Genomic DNA, 22,308 nt, shown 5'->3' on the forward strand with positions numbered 1-22,308 from the left:
TGTAGCCCTTGTAAATTGGCACTTTATTTTTAGCCCTAATACAGTCATACACTTTCCCTCCTAATTCCCAGAAATTCTTAACTAGATTATTAGCTAACAAAACAAAACAAAATCAAAGAATATTGCAAAAGTTTTTAAATCCAGTAAGAAGTTATTTTTTTTTTCTAGAGACATTTTACAACTTACTTTCCATTGGCTTTGTTCACCCCATTGCTAGATTCATTGGATAGGGAAATCTTGAGATCTGAAGGCTCCATGTTCCAGATGTCCCTGGCATATTCCTTAATTGTTCGGTCACTAGAGAATTTCCCTGCAGCAGCTATATTTTTGAGTACCATTGTGTTCCAGGCCTTTGGATTCTGTAAAGAACACACATATATATGGCCCATGGCCTGAGTGCCCATCGAACTTTATGACAAATGCTAGGCCAAGCATATCCAAGCACATTTGAAGGGGAAAGATGACAGGAGTAAGTTGTAGTGAATCATAAATACATTTGTTTCACAGCTGAGAGCTAGATAGGGCAGATCATGCTTTTCTCCTGTTTAGAGTATATTTCTCTTAAGAACGAAAAAAAAAAGTATTTTTCATTTTAAGAGAAACCATGGATGTAAATTCCCTAATTGGTAATTGTTGCTATGGTTACAATATTTTGGCATGCAAGCCATATTTCCCATGCTTTATTTTTTATTTCACATCCCTTTAAATTAGAGGGGAAGGAAGGGACTAATGTTCATTGTCTGCTAGATGCTGTGTCAAGAGATTTAACCTGTGGCTTAGATCATAGTTTGAAAAACACTACTCTAGAATGTTAGCTGCTGTGCAGGGAAACAATGTAACGGGACAATTTATTGACCTACTTCTCCTTTCTTGTTCTTTCTGAAGGTAGATGCCCCAGTTGATTTATACTGAATCCCAAATACTCTATTGGGGTTTCAAAACAGGATCAATTAAGGCCTTATCCTTAATAAAATATATTCTATCCAAATTTTATAATTTTTATGTAAAATAATATAAGAAGCTATTTATTTTATACCCTCATGATTTTGTAAAGAACTCTAAAAGTTCATTAAAAATGACCAGAACACGGGAACCTGGATGGCATAGTCGGTTAAGTGTCTGACTCTTGGTTTTGGCTCAGTCATGATCTCAGGGTTGTGAGATCGAGCCCTGCATCTGGCTCTGCGCTCAGCTCCTTGCAGTCTGCTTCAGTTTCTCTTTCCCATCTCCCTCTGCCCCACCCCCCTGCTCCTGCTCTCTCTCACTCAGAAAATTAAATACATCTTAAAAAAAAGAAAAAGACCAGAACATTACTCAAAGCCATCAGCAATGCATTATAAACATTTAAAAGAAAAGCCAAAACTATGATTATTCCATAAGGTACTGCAACACAGAGTCTAAAATTTGTTTATTCGGACGTTGAAAACTTGCTAAATAAGAGGAAAATAAAAGCTTCCTTTTCTTCACTTTCTTTAACTATTTAAATGGATAATGAATAGACTTCCCAACATGCTTCTAAGCCCAAAAATACGATAATTGTTATGAGTAAAAACTGCAATTAGCACTAATGAACAAGAAAGAGTGAACCAAATGCTGGGCTTTGAGACGGGCATCTTTGGATTTGGGCCATAACATTAGCAAAAGAGACCCATTGTGCAAAACTGGCATTCACATTTGTCTTTGCCCTTGTCATATTTTCCTCTCCTGCTCTATTTATATTTCTTTTCCTCTTAGCCATTCTACACACAAATACAAGTGGAGATCAAGAGGAAAGAGCTAGAGTTGACCATTTTCTTTTGTCTTTGAGTTTTGAACTTTGAACTTTGAGTTCTTGGAGGCAGGTAGTGAGCCACTCAGCTTAATCTGAGTACTGCCCCTCCTTGCTAATGGCCGTTAACTTTAATTTACTCTGGCCTATACATTTTTGGGGGACTGGATATGATTCTATTAGAAGATAAGGTCTGAATATCCTAGATAGTTGCCTCATTTCTCTTTCTGGATTGATTAATGGGGTCCTGTTATTTAGATTTAATAAAAAGAAACAAAAATTTTAATTAACCATAGTAAACTGGTTTCTTTTATAGGTCTTGGCAGTGTACTCACCATGTACAGCTGGCTGGCTTTTTCTTGACATTTGACATAGGCTTCATAGTCTGCAAAGACTTTAAACCTGTTTTTTGTGATTGGAAGGGAAAAACAAAACAAGAAAAATCTTCATTAAAATATGTGTGCTAAGATTCCACTTAAAATTATCTTTTGCTTTTTTTTTAAAGATTTATTTATTTGGGAGAGAGAGAGAGAAAGAGAGAGCACACACACATGAGCAGGGGGAGGGGCAGAGGGGGAGGGAGAGGGAAAGGGAGAGAATACAAGCAGGCTCCACGCTGAGCAGGGAGCCAGATGTGAGGCTTGATTTCATGACCCTGAGACCATGACCTGAACCAAAACCAAGAGTTGGATGCTTAACCGACTGAGCCACCCAGGTGCACCACCCCCTTGACAAATTCTCTTTAGCATAACACCAGGCATGGCTGGTTTACCAGACTTACATTTCTATTCACAAGAATTTTAACCAGCTCTCAACCTTGTATTGGTTCTTCCCACATGTAAGAATGTCAGCATATGGATGTTATCTGAAAACTGGGTATACCAGTGGAAAGAGAAAAAGAATCCCAGATCTGTGGGTCTTGTTCTTAAACCTTCCTGCATAGTTAGTAGAGAATATCTAATTTTTCAAGTGTAGGTTAGCTTTTCAGATCACAGATCTATGCTAATTACACAGATGTGTTGTAGTTGGTTTAGATGTTCTTGTCCCCTTTTCATGGCCCAAATAGCACGATCGTCTTGTGGGAACTCACCTGTCGTAATAAAATAGCATGTTGACTAAGTCTTTGAAGAGGTCGGGCTGCTTGGGAGAGAAGAAGCCATTGTCAATTTGGTCAATGGCCAGCTTCAGCTCTGGAAGTGCCTCGTAATATTCTTTTGCCTCATACCTGTGGGGTGAGAGTGGGGGTGATAAGAAAAAGGCTCCGTTAGTGTGTGTGATTAACAGTACACTAGACAGGTGACTTCCAGGGAAAATGGCAGAGTAGGAGGACCCTAAGCCCCCCTTGTCCCACAGATACAGCTAGATAACACCCACAGCGGTGTAAATAACCGAGACAACAACCTGAAGACGGACAGAACAAACTTTCCATAGCTAAATGTGGAGAAGAAGTCACATCAAAGAGGGTGGGAAGAATGGAGACGTGGTTGGGAGTTAAATGGACCCATGGGACTGTCCTCAGGAGGGAGGGATGCCGTGGGCATGAAGAGGGTAGAGAAACAGACTCTTACACTGGGGAGCCCACATGGGGAAGATGAATCCCCAGAACATTTGGCTTTGAAAACCAGAGGGGCTGAATTTTGTGAGTTCTTACCATCAGTGGGGCTTACCACCTGGGACTTTAAAAATCAGCAGGCTTGGCTCTGGGAGAGCGGGGACAGCTACAGGAAGCCGAGTCCCTGCCCTTAAAGGGACAGCACAGCAAGCAGCCCCGAGATACAGTATAGAAAAACACCTGGGGTATACTGGAGGGAGATTTGTTTACTAACTCAGAGCATATGCTAGAGGGACAGGGATCGGGATCTTTAGGCGACTTCTCCAGGAACAAAGGAGCTGCTGGGCACTATTTCCCTTCCCTGCCCCCCAGCCTAGCCACCCGGACCCCTGTGGGAACAGTGCTGTGGCAGCACTGGCCGCCTGACTTGCTAACAGTGCGCCCAGCCCCCAGCTTCCTCTGCAGATCTGCCCCGCCAGTCAGGCCTCTGCTCCAGGTCCCCTCCCACAGCAGACCTGGGCAAACCTCGCTGGCACTCCCCACCCTGCCCCCGAGTTCTCCTGTGCTCCTGCCCCCTACAATGTGCTCTTGGCCGGAGCCCATCCAAAGTGGGGCCGCGAGCCTAGCTGTGTGCAAGCAGCCCCCACACGGGCCAGCACCACTCCAAAGTGACTCCTGCCCCGGGGAGGGGAGAAGACAACCACACGCAACAATCAGACTGCAGCCCCAGCAGTGGGCTGAGCACAGACAGCTGGTCTGCCTCCAAGCACTGCCCGCCCATGAAAGCTTCTCAGGGGAGGACAGAGTCACACTTTGGTGTCATTGCAGCTCTGGCAAATGCCTGATCCGACTCTGCTCAAGCCCGAGGTGGCCCCAGCCTGGCTCACTAACAACACAAGGACCATATGTGCCTACAACAGGCAAAGAAAGCCGCTGCAGACAACTGGATTGAAGGAAAAAGTGGCTCAGCTACAATAGCAGGGTGTGTGCAATATGCATAGAGAACAGCCCTAAAGCACCAGGTTCTGATAAACAGGGCACACTGCACTGCAGGGCACTACCGGACTCTTCTTCATGAGGCCACTACTTTTAAGAGCAGGAGACATAGCCGACTTTCCCAACACATAGAAATAGACACAGAAAGTTAGGCAAAATGAGGGACAGAGGAAATGTCCCAAATGAAAGGACAGGACAAAATCACAGCAAGAGCCCTAAATAAAATGCAGATAAGTAATATGCCTGATAGAGATTTTACGGTAATGGTCTTAAGAGAAAAGTGTGCAGGACCTCAATGAGATCCTTAACAAACGGAGAGAAAACATAAAAATGAACCAGAGATGAAGAACTTAATAAATGAAATTAAAAATACACTAGATAGAATAAATAGTAGACTAGAAGAAGCAGAAGACAGGATTAGCTACCTAGAGGACGGAGTAATGTAAAGTAATTGTGTTGAGCAGGAGAGAGAAAATATAGTAATAAAAAATGAAAATAGACTTAGGGAATTCAGCAACACCATCAAGTGTAATAACATTCATATTATAGGGATCCCAGAAGGAGAAGAGTAAGAAAAGGAGGCAGAAATTTTATTTGAAGAAATAATAGCTGAAAACTTCCCAAATCTGGTAAAGGAAATAGAAATCCAGATCTAGGATTCACAGAGAGCCCCCAACAAAATCAATATAAGGAGGTCCACCGCAAGACACATGGTAATTAAAATGGCAAAAAGTAGTGATAAAGAGAGAATTTTAAAAGCAGCAAGAGAAAAGAAAACAGTTATATACAAGGGAAACCCCATAAGGCTGTGAGCTGATTTTTCACTGATTTTGCAGGCCAGAAGGGAGTGGCATGATATATTCAAAGTGCTGAAAGAAAAAACATGCAGCCAAGAATACTCTGTTATTCATTATATAAGGAGAGAGAGTTTTTCCAGACAAACAAAAGTTAAAGGAATTCGTGACCACTAAATTCGTGACTACAAGAAATGTTAAAAAGGGGGTGCCTGGGTGGCTCAGTCATTAAGCGTCTGCCTTCAGCTCAGGTCATGGTCCCAGGGTCCTGGGATTGAGCCCCCCATCGGGCTTCCGGCTCAGCGGGGAGCCTGCTTCTCCCTCTGACCCTCTCCCCTCTCATGCTGTTTCTCTCTCTCTCTCTCTCAAATAAATAAATAAATAAAATCTTAAAAAAAATGTTAAAAAGGATTCTTCGAGTGGAAAGGAAAGATCATAAGTAGGAGTAAGAAAAGTAGGAAGCGCAAAAGCAGTGAAAATAAGTATATCTATAAAAATCAGTCAAGGGGGGCCACCTGCGTGGCTCAGTTGGTTAAGCATCTGCCTTTGGCTCAGATTACAATCCTGGGGTCCTAGGATTGAGCTCCGTGTCGGGCTCCCTGCTCAGTGGGGAGCCTGCTTCTCCCTCTCCCTCTGCCCCTCTCCCCTGCTCATGCTCTCTCTCACTCTCAAATAAATAAAATCTTAAAAAAAAAATCAGTCAAGGGATCCACAAAATGAAAGGATGTAAAAAGTATGATACCATATGCCTAAAATGTGGGGTGGGGGGTGGAGTAAAGAATGGTTTCAAACTTAAGCGACCATCAACCTAACAGAGACTGCTATATGCTTAAGATGTTATATACAAACCTAATGATAACCACGAATCAAAAACCAGTAATAGATATGCAAAAATAAAGAAAAAGGAATCCAATATATCACTAAAGAAAGCCAGCAAACCATGAGAGAAGAGAACAAGGAACAGAGAAGAACTATAAAAACAACCATAAAACAAGCAGCAAAATGGCAATATGTATATACCTATCAATAATTATTTTGAATGTAAATGGACTAAATGTTCAAATCAAAAGACATAGGGTGATGGAATGGATAAAAAAGTAAGATTTATCTATATGCTACCTACAAGAGACATACTTTGGACATAAAGACACATGCAGATTGAAAGTGAAATGGAGGGGTGTCTGGGTGGTTCAGTCACTTAAGTGTTTGCCTTGGGCTCAGGTCATGGTCTCAGGGTCCTGGGATCAAGCCCCATGTCCAGCTCCCTGCTCAGTGGGGAGCCTGCTTCTCCCTCTCCACCCCCCCCCCATGTTCTCTCTCTTTTTCAAAGAAATAAATAAAATCTTAAAAAAAAAAAAGAAAGTCAAGAGATGGAAAAGCATTTATCATGCAAATGGAAGTAAAAAGAAAGGCAGGTGGCAGTACTGATATTGGACAAAATGGACTTTAAAACAAAGTCTGTAAAAAGAGACGAAGAGGCTATATAATCAAGGGAACAATCCAGAGAAGATATAACAATTCTAAATATTTATACACTCAACATGGGAGCACCCAAATACATAAAGCAGCTATTAACAAACAAAGGAAGTAATCAGTAGTAATCCAATAATAGTAGGGGACTATAACCCCCCACTTAGATCAATCGATAGATCATCCACACAGAAAATCAACAAGGAAATAGTGGCTTTGAGTGAAACATTGGATCAGATGGATCTAACAGATATATTCAGAACATTCCCTCCTAAAACAGCAGAATACACATTTTGTTCAAGTGCACGTGGAACATTCTCTAGATCACGTTAGGCCACAAAATAAGTCTCAATAAATTCAAAAAGATTAAAGTCATACCATGAATATTTTCCAACCACAATGTTTTGAAACTAGAAATCAACCACAAGAAAAAAATCTAGAAAGAGCACCAATACATGGAGGTTAAATAACATGCTACTAAACAATGAATGGGTCAACCAAGAAATCAAAGAGAAAATAAAAAAATACATAGAGGCAAATGAAAATGAAAACAGAGTGGTCCAAAATCTTTGGGGTGCAGCAAAAGCTGTTCTAAGAAGGAAGTTTAAAGCAATACAGGCCTATCTCAAGAGGCAAGAAAAATCTCAAATAAACAACCTAGCCTTACACCTAAAGAAGCTAGAAAAAGAAGAACAAGCAAGACCCAAAACCTGTAGAAGGAAGGACATAATCAAGATTAGAGCAGAAATAAACAATATAGAAACTAAAAAACCCCAATAGAACAGATCAATGAAACCAGGAGTTGGTTCTTTGAAAACATCAACAAAATTGATAAACCTTTATTCAGACTCATAAAAAAAAAGACGACTCAAACAAAATCAGAAATGAATGAAAGAAGAGAAGTAACAATAGACACCACAGAAATACAAAGGATTATAAGAGAATATTATGAAAAATTATATGGCAACAAATCGGACAACCTAGAAGAAATGGATAAATTCCTAGAAACCTATAAACTCCTAAAACTGAATCAGAAAGAAATAGAAAGTTTGAACAGACCAATTACCAGTAATAAAATTGAATGAGTAATCAAAAGACTCCCAACAAACAAAAGTTCAGGACCAGATGCCTTCACAGGTGAATTCTGCCAAACATTTAAAAAAGAGGAAGGAAAGCCTCCAAATTAATTCTAGGAGACCAGCATTACCCTGATACCAAAACCAGATGAAGACACTACAAAAAAAAAAGAGAACTACAGGCCAATATCTCTAATGAACATAGATGCAAAAATCCTCAACAAAATATTAGCAAAACGAGTCCAACACTACATTAAAAAAAATCATTCATGAAATCAAGTGGGATTTATTCTTGGGATGCAAGGGTGGCTGAATATTCATAAATCAATCAATGTGATACATCACATCAACAAGAGAAAGGATAAGAACCAGATGGTCACTTCAATAGATGTAGAAAAAGCATTTGACAAAGTACACCAACGATTCATGATAAAAACACTCAAAAAAGTAGGTTTAGAGGGAACATGCCTCTACATAATGGAAGCCATATATGAAAAACTAATAGCTTACATCATACTCAATGGTGAAAAACTGAGAGCTCTTCCCCTAAGGTCAGGAACAAGATAAGAATGTCTACTCTCACCCTTTTTATTCAACATAATACTGGAAGTCCTAGCCACAGCAATCAGACAACAACAACTACAAAAATAAAAGTCATCCAAATTGGTAAGGAAGAAGTAAAACTTTCACTATTTCCAGATGACATCATACTACATATAGAAAACGCTAAAGACTCCACCAAAAAACTACTAGAACTGACAAATCTCGTAAGAGCATGGGATACAAAAATAAACATACATAAACTTGCCTTTTTATACTAATAATGAAGCAGCAGAACAAGAAATTAAGAATTCCATTTACAATTGCACCAAAAATAATAAAAGACCTAGGAATAAACTTAACCAAGGAGGTGAAAGACCCATACTCCAAAAACTATAAAACACTGATTAAAGAAATTGAAGATGACACGAAGAAATGGAAAGACATTCCATGTATATGGATCTGAAGAACAAATATTGTTAAAATGTCCATACTATCCAAAGCAACCTACACATTTAATGCAATCCCTATCAAAATATCAACAGCATTTTTCACAGAACTAGAATAATCCTAAAATTTGTGTGAAACCAGAAACGACTCTGAATAGCCAAAACAATCTTGAAAAAGAAGAAAAAACTGGAGGTATCACATTTCAAGATATACTATATAGCTGCAGTAAGCAAAAACAGTATGGTACTGGCACAAAAACAGACACATAGATCACGATTATCTGGTCAATTAATCTTAGACAAAGGATGCAAGAATATTCAACGGGAAAAAAAATCTCTTCAACAAATGGTACTGGGAAAACTGGTCAGCTACAAGCAAAAGAATGAAACTGGACCACTTTCTTACACCATACACAAAAATAAACTCAAAATAGATTAAAGACCTAAATGTGAACCTGAAACCATAAAAGTCCTAGAAGAGAGCACAGGCAGTCATTTCTCTGACATGTGCCATAGCAACAATCTTCTGTTTATGTCTCCTGAGGCAAGGGCAACAAAACAAAAATAAACTTTTGGGACTACATCAAAATAAAAAGCTTCTGCAAAGCAAAGGAAACTCTCAACAAAACTAAAAGACAACCTACTGGATGGGAGAAGATATCTGCAAATGACTTACCTGAGAAAGTTAGTATTGAAAATATATAAAGACCTATATAACTCAACCCCAAAAAGACAAATAATCCAATTAAATATGGGAAGAAGACATGAAGAGACATTTCTCCAAAGAAGACATCCAGATGGCTGATAGAAACATGAAAAGATGCTCAACATCACTCATCATCAGGGAAATGCAAATTAAAACCACAATGAGATATCACCTCACACCTGTCAGAATGGCTAAAATAAAAAATGTAAGAAACAACAAGTGTTGGCGAGGATGCAGAGAAAAGGAACCCTCGTGCACTGCTGGTGGGAATGCAAACTGGTGCAGACACTATGGAAAACAGTATGGAGGTTCCTCAAAAAGTTAAAAATAGAACTACCATATAATTCTACCACTGGGTATTTACCCAAGAATACAAAAACCCTAACTCAAAGGGATACATACACCCCTATGTTTATTGCAGCATTATTTACAATAGCCAAATTATGGAAGCAGCCCAAGTGTCTGCTGATAGCTGAATGGATAAAGAAGTGATATACACATATAATGGAATATTACTCAGCCATAAAAAGAATGAAATCTTGCCCTTTGCAACATGGATGGATCTAGAGAATATAATGCTAAGTGAAATAAGTGAGTCAGAGAAAGACAAATACCATATGATTTCACTTATATATAAAACTTAAAGAAACAAAACAAACAAATGAAGAAAAAAAGAGTAAAGCCAAAAAAACAGACTCTTAACTACAGGGAACAAATTTACGGTTACCAGAGGGGAGATGGGTTGAGGGTGGGGGAATGGGTTAAACAGGTGATGGGGATTAAGGAGTGCACTTGCCATGATGAGCACTGGGTGATGTACTGAATTGTTGAATTACTATATTGTACACCTGAAACTAATGTAACCAACTACACCGGCCGATAACAAATAGCAAGGACCTTATGCACCTGTGCCCAAGTCCCTTTCACGTTCACTTGCTGGGTTTAATAAAACTAAGCTGTGAGGAGGCTGCCCAGGCGCATGGGAGATGTTCTGTAGCCACATTTCACATGACCCCGCCTCAGTGGGATACCTGGGTGGGCAGGTGATGTACTGAATTGTTGAATTACTATATTGTATACCTGAAACTAATGTAACACTACATTAACTATACTGGACTTCAAAAATGAAACAAAAATAATACACTAGATGCTACATTAGCTGTGAAAAATGCACTCAGAAACATTAGCATTTACAGAAGCTATTATTATAGAGTTCAACATGAGTATCAATAATATTTGACTAGATCTGGAAAAATTTCCCCCCTAAATTTGATTAGTTCCTTATAACTGAAGACCCAAAGAACAGTAAATACTAAAAATAATCCAATCCGTTAAAATACAGTTTAATAAAACTAAGCTGTGAGGAGGCTGCCCAGGCGCATGGGAGATGTTGTATGGCCGCATTTCACATGACCCTGACTCAGTGGGATACCTGGGTGGGCAGGCACCCTCCTGGGGGTGGGGTGGAGCACCTGCCCAATAAGGAGGAGCTGCTCCCTTACCCTTTCTTGTCCAAAGCGGCCACATCATCTACTCTCATGCCAAAGATGAACAGGTTCTCTTCCCCAGCTTCCTCTGCCATTTCCACGTTGGCTCCATCCATGGTCCCGATGGTCAGGGCCCCATTCAGCATGAATTTCATATTGCCTGTCCCTGAGGCTTCAGTGCCTGCAGTGGAGATCTGCTCCGACAGATCTGTAGCTGGAATGACTGCAAGCAAGGTATATTAAAATCAGTGATTCTGTCTCTCTAGATCTCCTATTGTATCTGAGTATTTATCTAGCTGGCCTGTTCTGATCATTAAAGTAGTCCATGTACATCAAGGTAAACATTCATATGGTATGGAAGGATGGATCTCACTCTTCCCCTTGACTCAGGCAACTGCTTTTGTCCATTTTTGATGTGCTATCTGGGTGGTGATGGCCACAGTGCTAAATAAGTATATGCTCATACTACTCTTCCTTGTTCTGTAAACTCCAGAGAGCACCTGTTACGCTCTGCTATAAAAGCTGACACTACATTTCTCTTCTTCCTGCTCTTCCTTCCAATTTTTGTTATGGTTTTGTTTTTATTTCTTCTGCTTGATAACTTATAAAATAGATTGAAACTTCTCTTTCTTGATCTTTAAAATTCAGTCTCTCCTGACTCTTCCTTTATAATCTGAGGAAATTGGATCCTCTGCATTCCTTCCACTTTCCACCTCCTCCCTCCCTCCCGCTTATATGGCAGAGAAATGCACCCGGTGCACCTGAGGTGTGCCTGGGGCTAGACACCAAGCCTCTGACCTTTCAGCCTAATTTACACACAAATTAGTGCTGCCACTCCTTCTCCCTCTTTGACTTCAAAGGTCAGAACCAATTCTCTGTTTTACTTTGAAGGCTTATTTGTGGATTAGGTATCTCTTCATTTGCATCGGTAGGAACCTGGCTCTTCTCTTTCTGCATACAGTCTTAAAGAGTAACATCAGAGGACCCAAAAATACCTCAAAAAGAGAAAGGTCTGTTTTCAATTTGGGACTGGGGTGAATGCACAGTTGGCATCTGCATGTGGACGGTGCTTTGTAAGCACACGATGCAAATAAGCAAAGAGAGCAGTAGAGAAAGGGATGTTGGCTTTTTGCCAGTCTAACTGTCCCCACGTGGGAACTCCATGCGTGATCAGTCTAAGCACATCTAAGCCTCATGCTTGGCAGCCTGACATCTGTCCTCATTCCCTGTTGCCACGTGAACAAATGACAGCCCTTCTTCATTCCACGAAGTGACCAGAGGAATATCGGGGGCTGGGGAATTGGTGTTCTGTTGCAAAACTGGAGTTGGGAATGGAAGACCCTTTCTTTTCCTTTCCTTTGTAGAGCCCGGTCTGCACTTTGCCCAAACTTCAGGGCCACCTCCTGCAGCACCCAACTCTGGCTAGCTAGCTGGCAGGAAAATGCACTTGCAAAGGGAATCGGTGATACTGACTCCCGGGACAGCAATCTCATTGTCATCTGGATCATCTCCAAGACTCTTAGCCTAGGCCCTAATTTTGCCCAAGAGTGACACTTTCTATTCTAAGTTACTGACCCCCAGAACCTAGCTACCTCATTTTTCCCTACCATGTAACCGTTCCCGAGAATTTGCCCTGGCCCTGCATGATTTGGGATGAGGATACTACCTTTTTCAGCAAGAGACACTCTGTAGTTCTCCAAGAAGATGACTTTCAACTTGCTTCCAACCACAGGGTCATTGTTCACCACATCTGCCACGGAGGTGATGAGCTTTATGATCATTTTGGCCATGTGATATCCCGGGGCAGCCTTGGGGAAGAACGGGAAACACACGGTTGGCAGGCAGCCACGATGAAGTGGAGAAATGGCACTCTTGCCATTTCTGGGCCCCCGCATCCCCAGTGAATAGAATGAGCTTACTTTGCCACCGATTATGACTGTTCTGGGCACGAATAACTTCCTGGGGTCTTTCTTAATGCCTGAAAAAGATTTAGGAGTGGGTGGAATGGAGGGCGGGTGTGGGCTGGGGTGGCGAGGCTCCCGCCTCCAGGGGGCGCGGCGGCCGCGGGGTGACTCACGGTTGTACATGGTGACCACGTGCAGGCAGTTCAGGAGCTGCCGCTTGTACTCGTGGATGCGCTTCACGTGCACGTCGAACATGGAGGAGGGGTTGATCTTCACTTTGTACTCCTTCTCCAGGAACTGGGAAAACTTGAGCTTGTTCTCCTGTGGAGACAGTGCGCCATGCCGGAGCCCTTTTGACTCGGAAGCATTGGCAGCTGGTCTGTTTTTAAAAATGGGGCGGGGGGGGGGAGCTTCATAAACCCTCAGAACTAGTGCCGCCGAAGGAATCCACACCGGGAAGCCTCACCTGCTTCACGTTGGCGATTTCTCGGAGGAAGACGTCATCGTCCAGGAAGCCCTGCAGCTTTGTCAGCTGGCTCAAGTCTTTCACGTAGTCTTCCCCGATTTTCTTTCAGTTTAAAGAAGAGGTGATGTTAGTCAGGGACGGCAGTCCAGCGCACCTGCGCAGTTTCCGTCAGTCTGTGGCGGGCGCCTACATCAGGATAGCTGACTAGCGCGCCTCACAGAAGAGCCTGGAAATGCTGGCTGGGAAGAACCCTCTGCTAGGATCTTAACTGTAGTTTCAGTGGCAGTAAGTGTTAAAAACAGGAGACCTACCTACAAGGAGTAACACAGAACCCAGGTTCTACTAGTTATTTTTATCACCTTCGCTTACTAAATAGGGCCACCATCTTCCATCTGTGGGCCACAGGAGTACTGGCAGCCAGCTATGGAATCTGTGGACCCCTTGTTTAAAAAATTAAGAATTTCAAGCAGGCTAGAGCAGAGAATTCAATCAAGCACGGAGCCTTGTGGGACAGCACACGTCACCCGCTGAGGGCTGGACTGGATTCTCGGATTATAAGAGCACTCATCCACCTCTAGCCTTGCAGTCAGGCCTCCCCTGACTTCCCCCTTACCTCCGCTATTAACTCCGCCAGCCCTGGGTTGCAGAGTAAGAGCCAGCGCCTCGGAGTGATCCCATTGGTTTTATTCTGAAATTTGTCTGGTTCTAGCTCACTGAAGTCCTTGAATCTGGAGTCAGAAGAGACACATCGCTGAATTTGAAAGAGCAGGTTCCTGTTACATTCCAGAAGCCAAGTGTAGGCTTAGAGAGATTAAAGGTGGTGGTGGTGGTGGGGGGGGGGGGCTGGCAGCGCTACTGCTGTCATTCTAAATCGAGATCCATTTGCAATTCAACATAATTATAAGAAAAACTCCAAATCAAGTCACCTCCATATGATTTCCTGGCACTGACATATATACCAGATTTTCAGTAGAATAGGTTTTTTTTTTTTTTTGGCTCCTACATCTAGAAGTAGGATGGTTCAGAGAGGAAGGCATTTTCTTTTTGAAAAGAAGGTTACTTTGTATAGAAGAAAATACTTTTGCACATTTTGACAGGGCCTTTCTTCATCCCAAAATGCATCCCTGCATTTACTAGCATCAGTGCATTAACAGAGCAACGTTGGACCCACCACCACAGGAATGGAGACTCACACTTGGGTCTTCACAATGTCGGAGTGAATTTTAGCCACGCCATTCACAGCATGGGAGCCCACAATGCAGAGATGGGCCATGTTGATCCTTTTGCCTCCTTCCTCTTCAATCAGAGACATTCTTCTCAGACGGTCGACATCTTTAGGAAACAAGGCCGCAATTCTCTAGCCAAGGGAAGAGAAAGGCCTTGCTGGCCACTCAGGTTTTAAGTGTTAAGATAATGTCATTCACTTCCCCAAAATCTCTAATGGAGCAAATATGGAACTTCACTGCCACACAGAGGGGCTGGGTTCACCCTGGGGAGATGCCATCCTCCATTTTAGTGTTTTCAAAAAAGTGTCTTTAACAGAGCCCCACCCAGTCTTGAATACTTTTGATGTATCTATGACTGGAAGATGTCTGGGCCTCCAGTTTGGTGGGAGGGAACACTGCAGCCACCCTTAACATCTCAAGACCTCATTCTCAAAAGGGGTAGGAATCTCTCAAAATGACTTACATCTAAATGCTTCTGATTTATCTCATAAATGATTTGCAAATGTCGAGGAAGCAAATTTTCCACCAGCTCTACGGGCCAGCGCTCCAGAGCCTCTGGGAGCACCGTGTGGTTGGTGTATGCAAAGGTCTTCTGGGTGATCTCCCAGGCCTGAGGGAAGGAGAGAGGAGTTAGCTGCTTCCCTCTGCAAGAAGGCTGCCCTGCGGGTGCACACCCAATCCCACAAGACCAAACATTCCCTGGCTCCTGCCGGTCTGCAACAGTCAGACACAGTTAGACACACTCAGTTCCACCAGGGTCCAAATCATCCAGAGAATGGGAATATGGTTTTTTTCTGGGGTGGGGGGGGGAAGCAGCCATTTGTAAAACTGTCTGAGAAAACTGAAGACAACATACTGATAAGTCTTCTCTACTATCCTAACATGCCGTTTATTAAAAGCAAAATCTGAGCAATACAAACAAGTAATGTTCCGAGAAAAGTACACAGTACGTTTAAAATACTGATTTGCAGACTGGTGGGGACACATAATTAGCTGTGTTCTGAGGTTGGAGAATTTAATTTAGAATCCTTTTCGACACAAAAACGGCAATCACAGTGTAAGTCTGAGCTACGGAGCTGGGTCCCATTAGGAATGTATTTACTTATTAGTCTTCCTCCCTGTAAAGCTGTAAGGACAGAGAAATGTTAGCACCAGGCAGACTTCACCTTTAACCATTGGAAGTGAGCAACAGTAACTTATTTTGAAAAACTGTAAAAGGAGCTTTTGGCAAAATCTCTGAACCACAGATATACTATTAATTAAAGGAAAAGGAAGCCAAACTATCCAGACCTTGGACCAGGGCAGTTTTTCAATATCCACAAAAATCCTCATCAGCTCAGGGATGGCGAGCGCGGGGTGTGTGTCATTCAGCTGGATGGCAACCTGTACGGGGAAAAGGCATCAGCGCGCGGGTGACGGATGGCCCGCAGTCTGGCTTCCTTACCCTCATGGACGTCTGCACAAAGCACCAAACAGAATGCCCACCCTCGCTGAGGCGCTTTAAGCCTGCCGCACCTACTCAACTTTTTTAGTACTGAGAAAGGGGAGTAAATCTGATAGGAAGTCCTGATCCCTCATTGTCTCTGTCCGTGTTCGCAGACAGAATACTTGCCTGGTCTGGAAAGGCATCGAACGCAGTTTTGGCACTATCCGTGGAGCAAAACTTGGAGGCTTTGAAACGTCGGATGACATCTTGCAAGGTAGCAGCCACCACAAAGTACTCCTGCTTCAATCTCAGCTCCTTCCCTTCAAAAAACTTCAAGCCAGAGAGACGGAGTGAGAGTGGTTCACACTGTGAGGCGTGGCCAAAATATGCCAGAGATCTCCTGCCCAGAGAACTTTAAGATGAAAGCTCATAGGACATCTGGAGGAAGAGGGCAGGTTGAAGGCCAAGCATCAGGCTTTGCTCTTTCCTGAAGTGTAAAGGGATTTAAAGAAGGCATACAGGATAAAGGGAATGGGAGACAAGACAATAGCAACAACCTTTTTGAAGCTGAAAAATAGATGGGTGAGTGGTAATTGGGCCAGAAGACCCAGGAAAATTGAATAGAAGAGAAGAGCCAAAAAGCAATTAAATTTATGCCCCAAAGCCCTAAAGGCTCAGGACTTGGCAGCACCGGTGCCCTTGGAAGTAGGGGAGAAGATACGGTAAAAGGTCAGCCATGAGCCTAAGCAGCAGCTGGCGTCAGACTTCACCCCCAGTCCCCCCCAGCTGAGCAATCTCTTTCCCCAACGCAGGCAGAAGCCCGATGTGTATTCTCTGGAGATGGTAACACAGGGGCCTCTGGGCTGGAGAGAGGCATGGAGAGTCGAAAGCAGGGGTACCACTCTGTACTGAAAATGTGGGGAAGGGGTTTAAGTGAAAGTTTATGTGCTGAATTGTTGAGACTCTAGGCCTTCTTCTCCCAACCAAATTTCAGAACCCAGGCAGTGGATATCAATTCTGCCAGGAAGGAAGCTGCAAGAGCCTTCCCTTGAAGGTGATAAAGATTAGAGCAAACAGTCCTGCACGGTGGGAACCTCAGGCAAGATCATGGAGGATGCATCTGAGAACTCATGACCGTACCACTGAGGAACTTAAGGAGCACATCTGAGATTCTGCACTTTTCTTATAGATGATCAGAAGACTTTAAAGAGCTTTAAGCAAAGAAAAAAATAACTAGCTGCAGAGGGACGACAGTTGCAAGATTCCTGGAAGAGGGACTCATGTCTGGAGGAGGGCTATGGCCAAGTTGGCGAGAGTGAATGAGTTTGCTTTTGTAATTACAGTACAAAAATGATTTATCAACTCGTACTTAAAAACAGGCATGACCCTGACAGCTACCTTTTACTCAATGAATTTAGTTAACTTTGCACCCCATGCTAACTCTGTGTCCCCTATGAATTGCCATAGATGGTTATTTCCAAGTAAAGTTAGGTTTGGTCCTTACTGAAGACAGGAGGATTAATTTCAAGCCCCTTCCAGTTAAATAATTCTGCAGGCTGGGTTTGGCTAGGCAGTGCTTGGAGGGATTCTTACTTTAACTTACCACGAAACAAAACGACTTTTTGCTTTTGGGTCAGAGATTTTTCTGACATGTACTGAAGTCACAATGTCTCTCTCGAAGGAAAAAATCACATATACCATAAAGTTTCTGAAAATGCTGCAGCAAACAGCAGAGTACCAATCTGGTTGTTTCTGAGACTTATTATTAAAAGAGTAATCATTACAGCTTCAAGAAAATAATTTTACCCACATATAAGATAGAGCTAAGTATATTTAAACCAACTAAGAATCCACAGTGGTCAGCTGTGATGCAGTTCCAAGTTAAAATTTTTTTTTTTTTAATTTTAGCTAAGCTATTTTTAGTGTAAAATTGGGAATAATCACCTATGAGAAAAAATTTCAAGAGATGAATAAGTGGCCTAAGAAACAAGCGTTTGCTCCTGGGTGTGCTCTGAGGTCCAGACCCCACCTCGCCTGAGCGTAGAAGGCTGGGAAGAGCCTGTCAGCGAGGGGAAGAGGCCAGGCAGGAAACCTCCAGGGTCTTCTGCCTCTGTGGAAGAAACTTCCATTTGGAAAGGGGGTAGTATTTTACCAGTGCTTCACTTCATCTTTTATATCCAGGTTTTGTTTCGAAATGTACAGACATAACCTCCTAATTGGTTGTGAGGTCACTAGTCAAGGGCAAAATACCAATTCTGACTTCATGTATTGTACAAATTTGTTTTCCTTACTTGGGTGGCAGGGGAAATCTAGACAATTCAGGAAGAGATATGGAGATTATAGTGCATTTAAGGAAAAAAAAAATCAGTATTGAAGATGTGCTTTATGGGCTATGGAAAAGTGCTTCTGAAATAGACTGCTTCTGTTTCCACTGAGAAAGCAAGCTCGACCACTCACATTATCATTGGGATAGAGGACCCGGGAGATGTTCTCGGCCAGATTTCGGTCCAGCACAGCCTGAATGTAGTCTCCAACGTTAACTGAGGGGAAGGTTAGAAAAATGAATACATAGATAAGCCAGCCACTGTTATCGAAGCCCCTTGACCTCACCTGATGCTTGCTGTGTACCACGTGGATGTAGGGATTCCTACAACTCCTGAAAATCCAAAAGGATTTCCACAACCCTCCATGCTGTGATTCGCATGAGAGTCTAAGAGGGCCAGACTGCAGGACTGCTTTTAAAATGTCCTCCGCGCATGCTCCATACAATGGCTGCTCACTGGAGAGCTCTGATCAGAAACTCAAAGCTTTTCTCTCAACTAGCGATACTAACTAGCGATCAGAAAGATTACACGCACACACACTGACACACACAGAAACCATTCATGTCCCAGTCCCCAAGATCCTTGTTTTGTGCCCTCTTTTAGAGCTGGTGCTGATCTGGTTGCCTCTGAGATCAGAAAGATTAAATACACACGCACATTCATGAGAGCCCAGGCTGTACTCACAGTCTCTGAGGTTAAAGTCATTCGGCGCCCGCGCGGACCAGAGGCGCATGGTGTTGACGGTGTTATTCATATACCCAGGCACTGGGGTGTCATATGGCAGGGCCAGGACCACCTGTGGGATTAAACCGAAGCAGCTGCTCAGTTTCCCATGTGTGGTGACGTAGGCTGAACAGTGGGCCGGGACACAGCAAGGGATTACAAAATAATAATCAGCATAAGTTTAGTGTAGGTAATTCAGTGATTTTGATTTCAAATACGGATCAAAATCAATGGAATGGAAATATATGAAGATAGATTATAGATGATATTGAAAATGCTATGCAAGATTTTTCAAAGTTGCATGAAGAAGAGTTATTTTAGTGGGCTTACAAATCAGCTGATAATTAGCTGAGATGGGTGTAAGAGGTGAGCTTTGGAAAATCTAACTCAGTCTGTGACAGTCACTGAAACAGAGAACAGGAAGATAACTGCGTTGCATGTGAATTTAAAATTTATGTGGGAAAAGACTCACTTCTGTTCCCTGCCTCATCAGTCAAGCTCTAAGGAAGGGGAATGACAGACTGACTGTGCTGGAGGATGCTAGAGATCATTTCGTGCAATCCACTCATTTTGGACATGAGAGGAATGAGGCTGAGAGAGAAGTGACTTACCCACAGTCACAGTCAGTGGTAGGGTTGAAACCTACACAAATCTCTTTAATGTGGTCTGCTGAATTATGAACGAACGAAGCATTATAGCCTGTATCAGTCAATCATATATACTCAGTCATGCTTCCATGAAGACCATGACCTCGAAGTAATAAATCACCCTTCTTTAAAGACTTTTACTAGAAAATAAAAGTCTCTGGAGATTTTTAAAGCACGTTGTGATCCATCAGGAAAAGGTGTTTACAGAGTGGGGGTGAGTCTGGGTTCAAACATGATTTGTCCTTCTGACCCTTGAAGTGTAATTGAGGCAGCTGGGGAAGCACAAAGCTCGGATGTCTCTTTAGAGAACTTCAGGCACAACTTACCACCTGGGAGATCGAGCCCAGCCGAGCTGAGGTTTGTTTTCTTAGGGATGCTCCCATTGTGGTGACATCTTGAGAGCTAGGACTTGTCTCATGAGCAATCTTTAACCTCGGGCCCCATCAGCCTAGCTGCTTGCTCTGAGTTATAAGGCCCACTGAGGCTCTTACTGAGGATCCTCTTTCTTTCCCCCTTTCTCTTCATAGGTGCCATGCCCCCTCCTCTCCCCACTCCCTTCTGTCATTCACAGGCATTGCCCCACCATGGCACTTGCACTTCTAATTCTCTCTGGTGTCTGTTCCCCAGAGGACCTGAGCTGACACACGAGTGAAATGGATTGCTCAGTTTATTGGAAGCTGCCCACAGCATGTGCACACCATGCCTGTCCTCATGCTCTCTGACCTCACCAGCTACAGACCTGGGCCTGACTTGGGCAATGGCTTCCAGAAATCCATAAAGTGCTGCACGGCTTGGGGCAGCTCACCTTGTATTCCATCTGCCCCATAACATTGCCTTTGTGGGCACAGAAAAATATACTGTCTCTAAATGAATTTCTGGATATATTATGAAAATGTTTAGGGGTGCTCTGTAAATACAAGGTAGCTCAACAGTTGGACCTAGTGTAAACAGAATATTTCCAGGATTGATTGTGTAAACTGCATACATTTAAATAGCTCAGAAGTCACTGGAAGTTTTAGACACTAAAACCTACACCAAATACTCACTAGTTTAATGCCAAATACATATGTGAATTCTTTGGGCATATTAATGATGGATTTGTTTGCAGCTCTCCTAACTGTATTTGTAACCAACTGCAACTCAGATTGTGTTTTTTTTAATACAAAGATTTTTTTTCAGCATTGTTGAAAAGTCCATAAATGTCCATCAAAAAGAGTCTAATAGAATAAATAATAGGATATCAATGCAATGGAATTCTGTATCATTAAAATTATCGTATAGCTATCTATTAATTAGTATTGAAATTGTTCACAGTGTGTTAGCAAGTGAAAATGTTACAAAACAGTATAGTAAAATCACATTTTAAAATATATATTTATATATGTATGATGAAATGCATGGGAAAACTTTTAAAAACCGATACACTAACAAATCAGTGGTACTTTGAACTAAGGGATTTTTATTATCCCCCTTACGATGATTTGTATTTTAAAAATCTTCTTCAGTGAATGATAGGTATTTATATTACTTGGCTAATTTAAATAACGTGCAATAATTTGAGCATTTATTTTCTGACTGAAGCAAGGACTGGAAAAATATACCCAAGCAAGGAGGGCATACATTCAAGATTTCCGAGAGTTCTCAAAAAACATACCCGCTATGCTGGGAAGATGCCAGACCTACACAAGTGAATATAAGAGCACCGGACTAACCTGGCCCTGAGAGTCGAACGTGCACAGCGGGAGATCGACTACCTGGAGTACCTGCGAGAAGCTGACGGTGTGCGTGGAATCAGAGGACAAGACCCTGGCAGAAAAGCTCATCTGAGAGGCGGAAGAAGAGAAGAAGGTCGGGACTCTGCTGAATGCAAGTAAGAGAACTGTGTCCACACAAACGCAGCACAGGTAGGGGTCTGGCCAAGTGGGAGAGTAAGAACTACACGTGTGGTCTTGGGTGCAGGCACTGGGAGAGAAACCTTAGCAGGGAACAGGTGTCTGAAGGAAAAGTCAGATTGTGTTCTATTGTTTAACCAAATTTAGAAAAACAGAAAGAGAAACTTATCTTGAAATTACAGTATTAGTTTATTCCTTATACTATTATACTATCATGACCTATTTTAGCTTCTAATCTGCTATTTCCTACGTTGAATAAATTCATCCTCAGATAGAAAAATCATTTTTAAATAGTCTTATTTTTCTGAACTGTGAAGAGCTCTACATGGATTAGCAGAATAAATTATCAGTTTAAAAAGTCAACTATAAAATGGGTCTTGATTCTTCTAAAATAAAGCATTTATTCATGGGAAATAATCCGCAAACCAAATGAATTTAGCATTACAGTACTGAATTTCACTCACAATTTTGCCAACTAAAAGTATTAACTTGCTCTTTACCATTTCCTTAAAGGAAGTCTTTCCTTTTAAAGACTGGCCGGTGACATATCCTTCCCAGCCTGAGATCATATTTATTAAGCAAATATCTCAAGTAGAGCCTCCAAAGATTGGACAATGCAGTCTAGTAATTAATAGGGGTTATTAATCAGGAAGTAAGAAGACAGCAGAGCACAAAGCATCACTGGGGGTGCTTAGAAGTGAATTGGTCAGCAACAAGGTAATGCTTAAATCTAGTGGCAGGATGAATACCTAGCCATGAATTAAGTCCACTTGGATTGACACCAGCATGATTTCTCTAGAAGTGATTTTGCACAAAATAAAAATATGGTTTGCAATATTTTGTATTATTTTTCTTGACTTTG

General features: G+C 42.2%; 1 protein-coding gene across 9 annotated transcripts in view; it reads right to left on the reverse strand.

Annotated features, from left to right (window-relative positions):
* The window catches only part of PYGL (glycogen phosphorylase L), a 66,939-nt gene that overhangs the window by 25,845 nt on the left and 18,786 nt on the right, over positions 1-22,308 (reverse strand). For all 9 annotated transcript variants that reach the window (XR_013440690.1, XR_013440691.1, XM_078053679.1 and 6 more), the window contains exons 6-20: positions 18,869-18,980; positions 18,318-18,400; positions 16,047-16,190; positions 15,725-15,817; positions 14,898-15,044; positions 14,402-14,565; positions 13,822-13,936; positions 13,209-13,310; positions 12,916-13,063; positions 12,758-12,816; positions 12,505-12,646; positions 10,854-11,061; positions 2,859-2,993; positions 2,104-2,170; positions 187-359 (exon numbers count right to left, since the gene is read on the reverse strand). Coding sequence is in view for 7 of the 9 variants with exons in the window: in XM_078053679.1 (XP_077909805.1) it covers positions 187-359; positions 2,104-2,170; positions 2,859-2,993; positions 10,854-11,061; positions 12,505-12,646; positions 12,758-12,816; positions 12,916-13,063; positions 13,209-13,310; positions 13,822-13,936; positions 14,402-14,565; positions 14,898-15,044; positions 15,725-15,817; positions 16,047-16,190; positions 18,318-18,400; positions 18,869-18,980 (1,892 nt within the window). In the remaining 2 variants the exon portion in view is untranslated. The remainder of the gene's footprint in view (positions 1-186; positions 360-2,103; positions 2,171-2,858; positions 2,994-10,853; positions 11,062-12,504; positions 12,647-12,757; positions 12,817-12,915; positions 13,064-13,208; positions 13,311-13,821; positions 13,937-14,401; positions 14,566-14,897; positions 15,045-15,724; positions 15,818-16,046; positions 16,191-18,317; positions 18,401-18,868; positions 18,981-22,308) is intronic.

The sequence above is a fragment of the Halichoerus grypus genome, chromosome 8 (assembly GCF_964656455.1).
Source record: "Halichoerus grypus chromosome 8, mHalGry1.hap1.1, whole genome shotgun sequence".
Taxonomy (NCBI): domain Eukaryota; kingdom Metazoa; phylum Chordata; class Mammalia; order Carnivora; family Phocidae; genus Halichoerus; species Halichoerus grypus.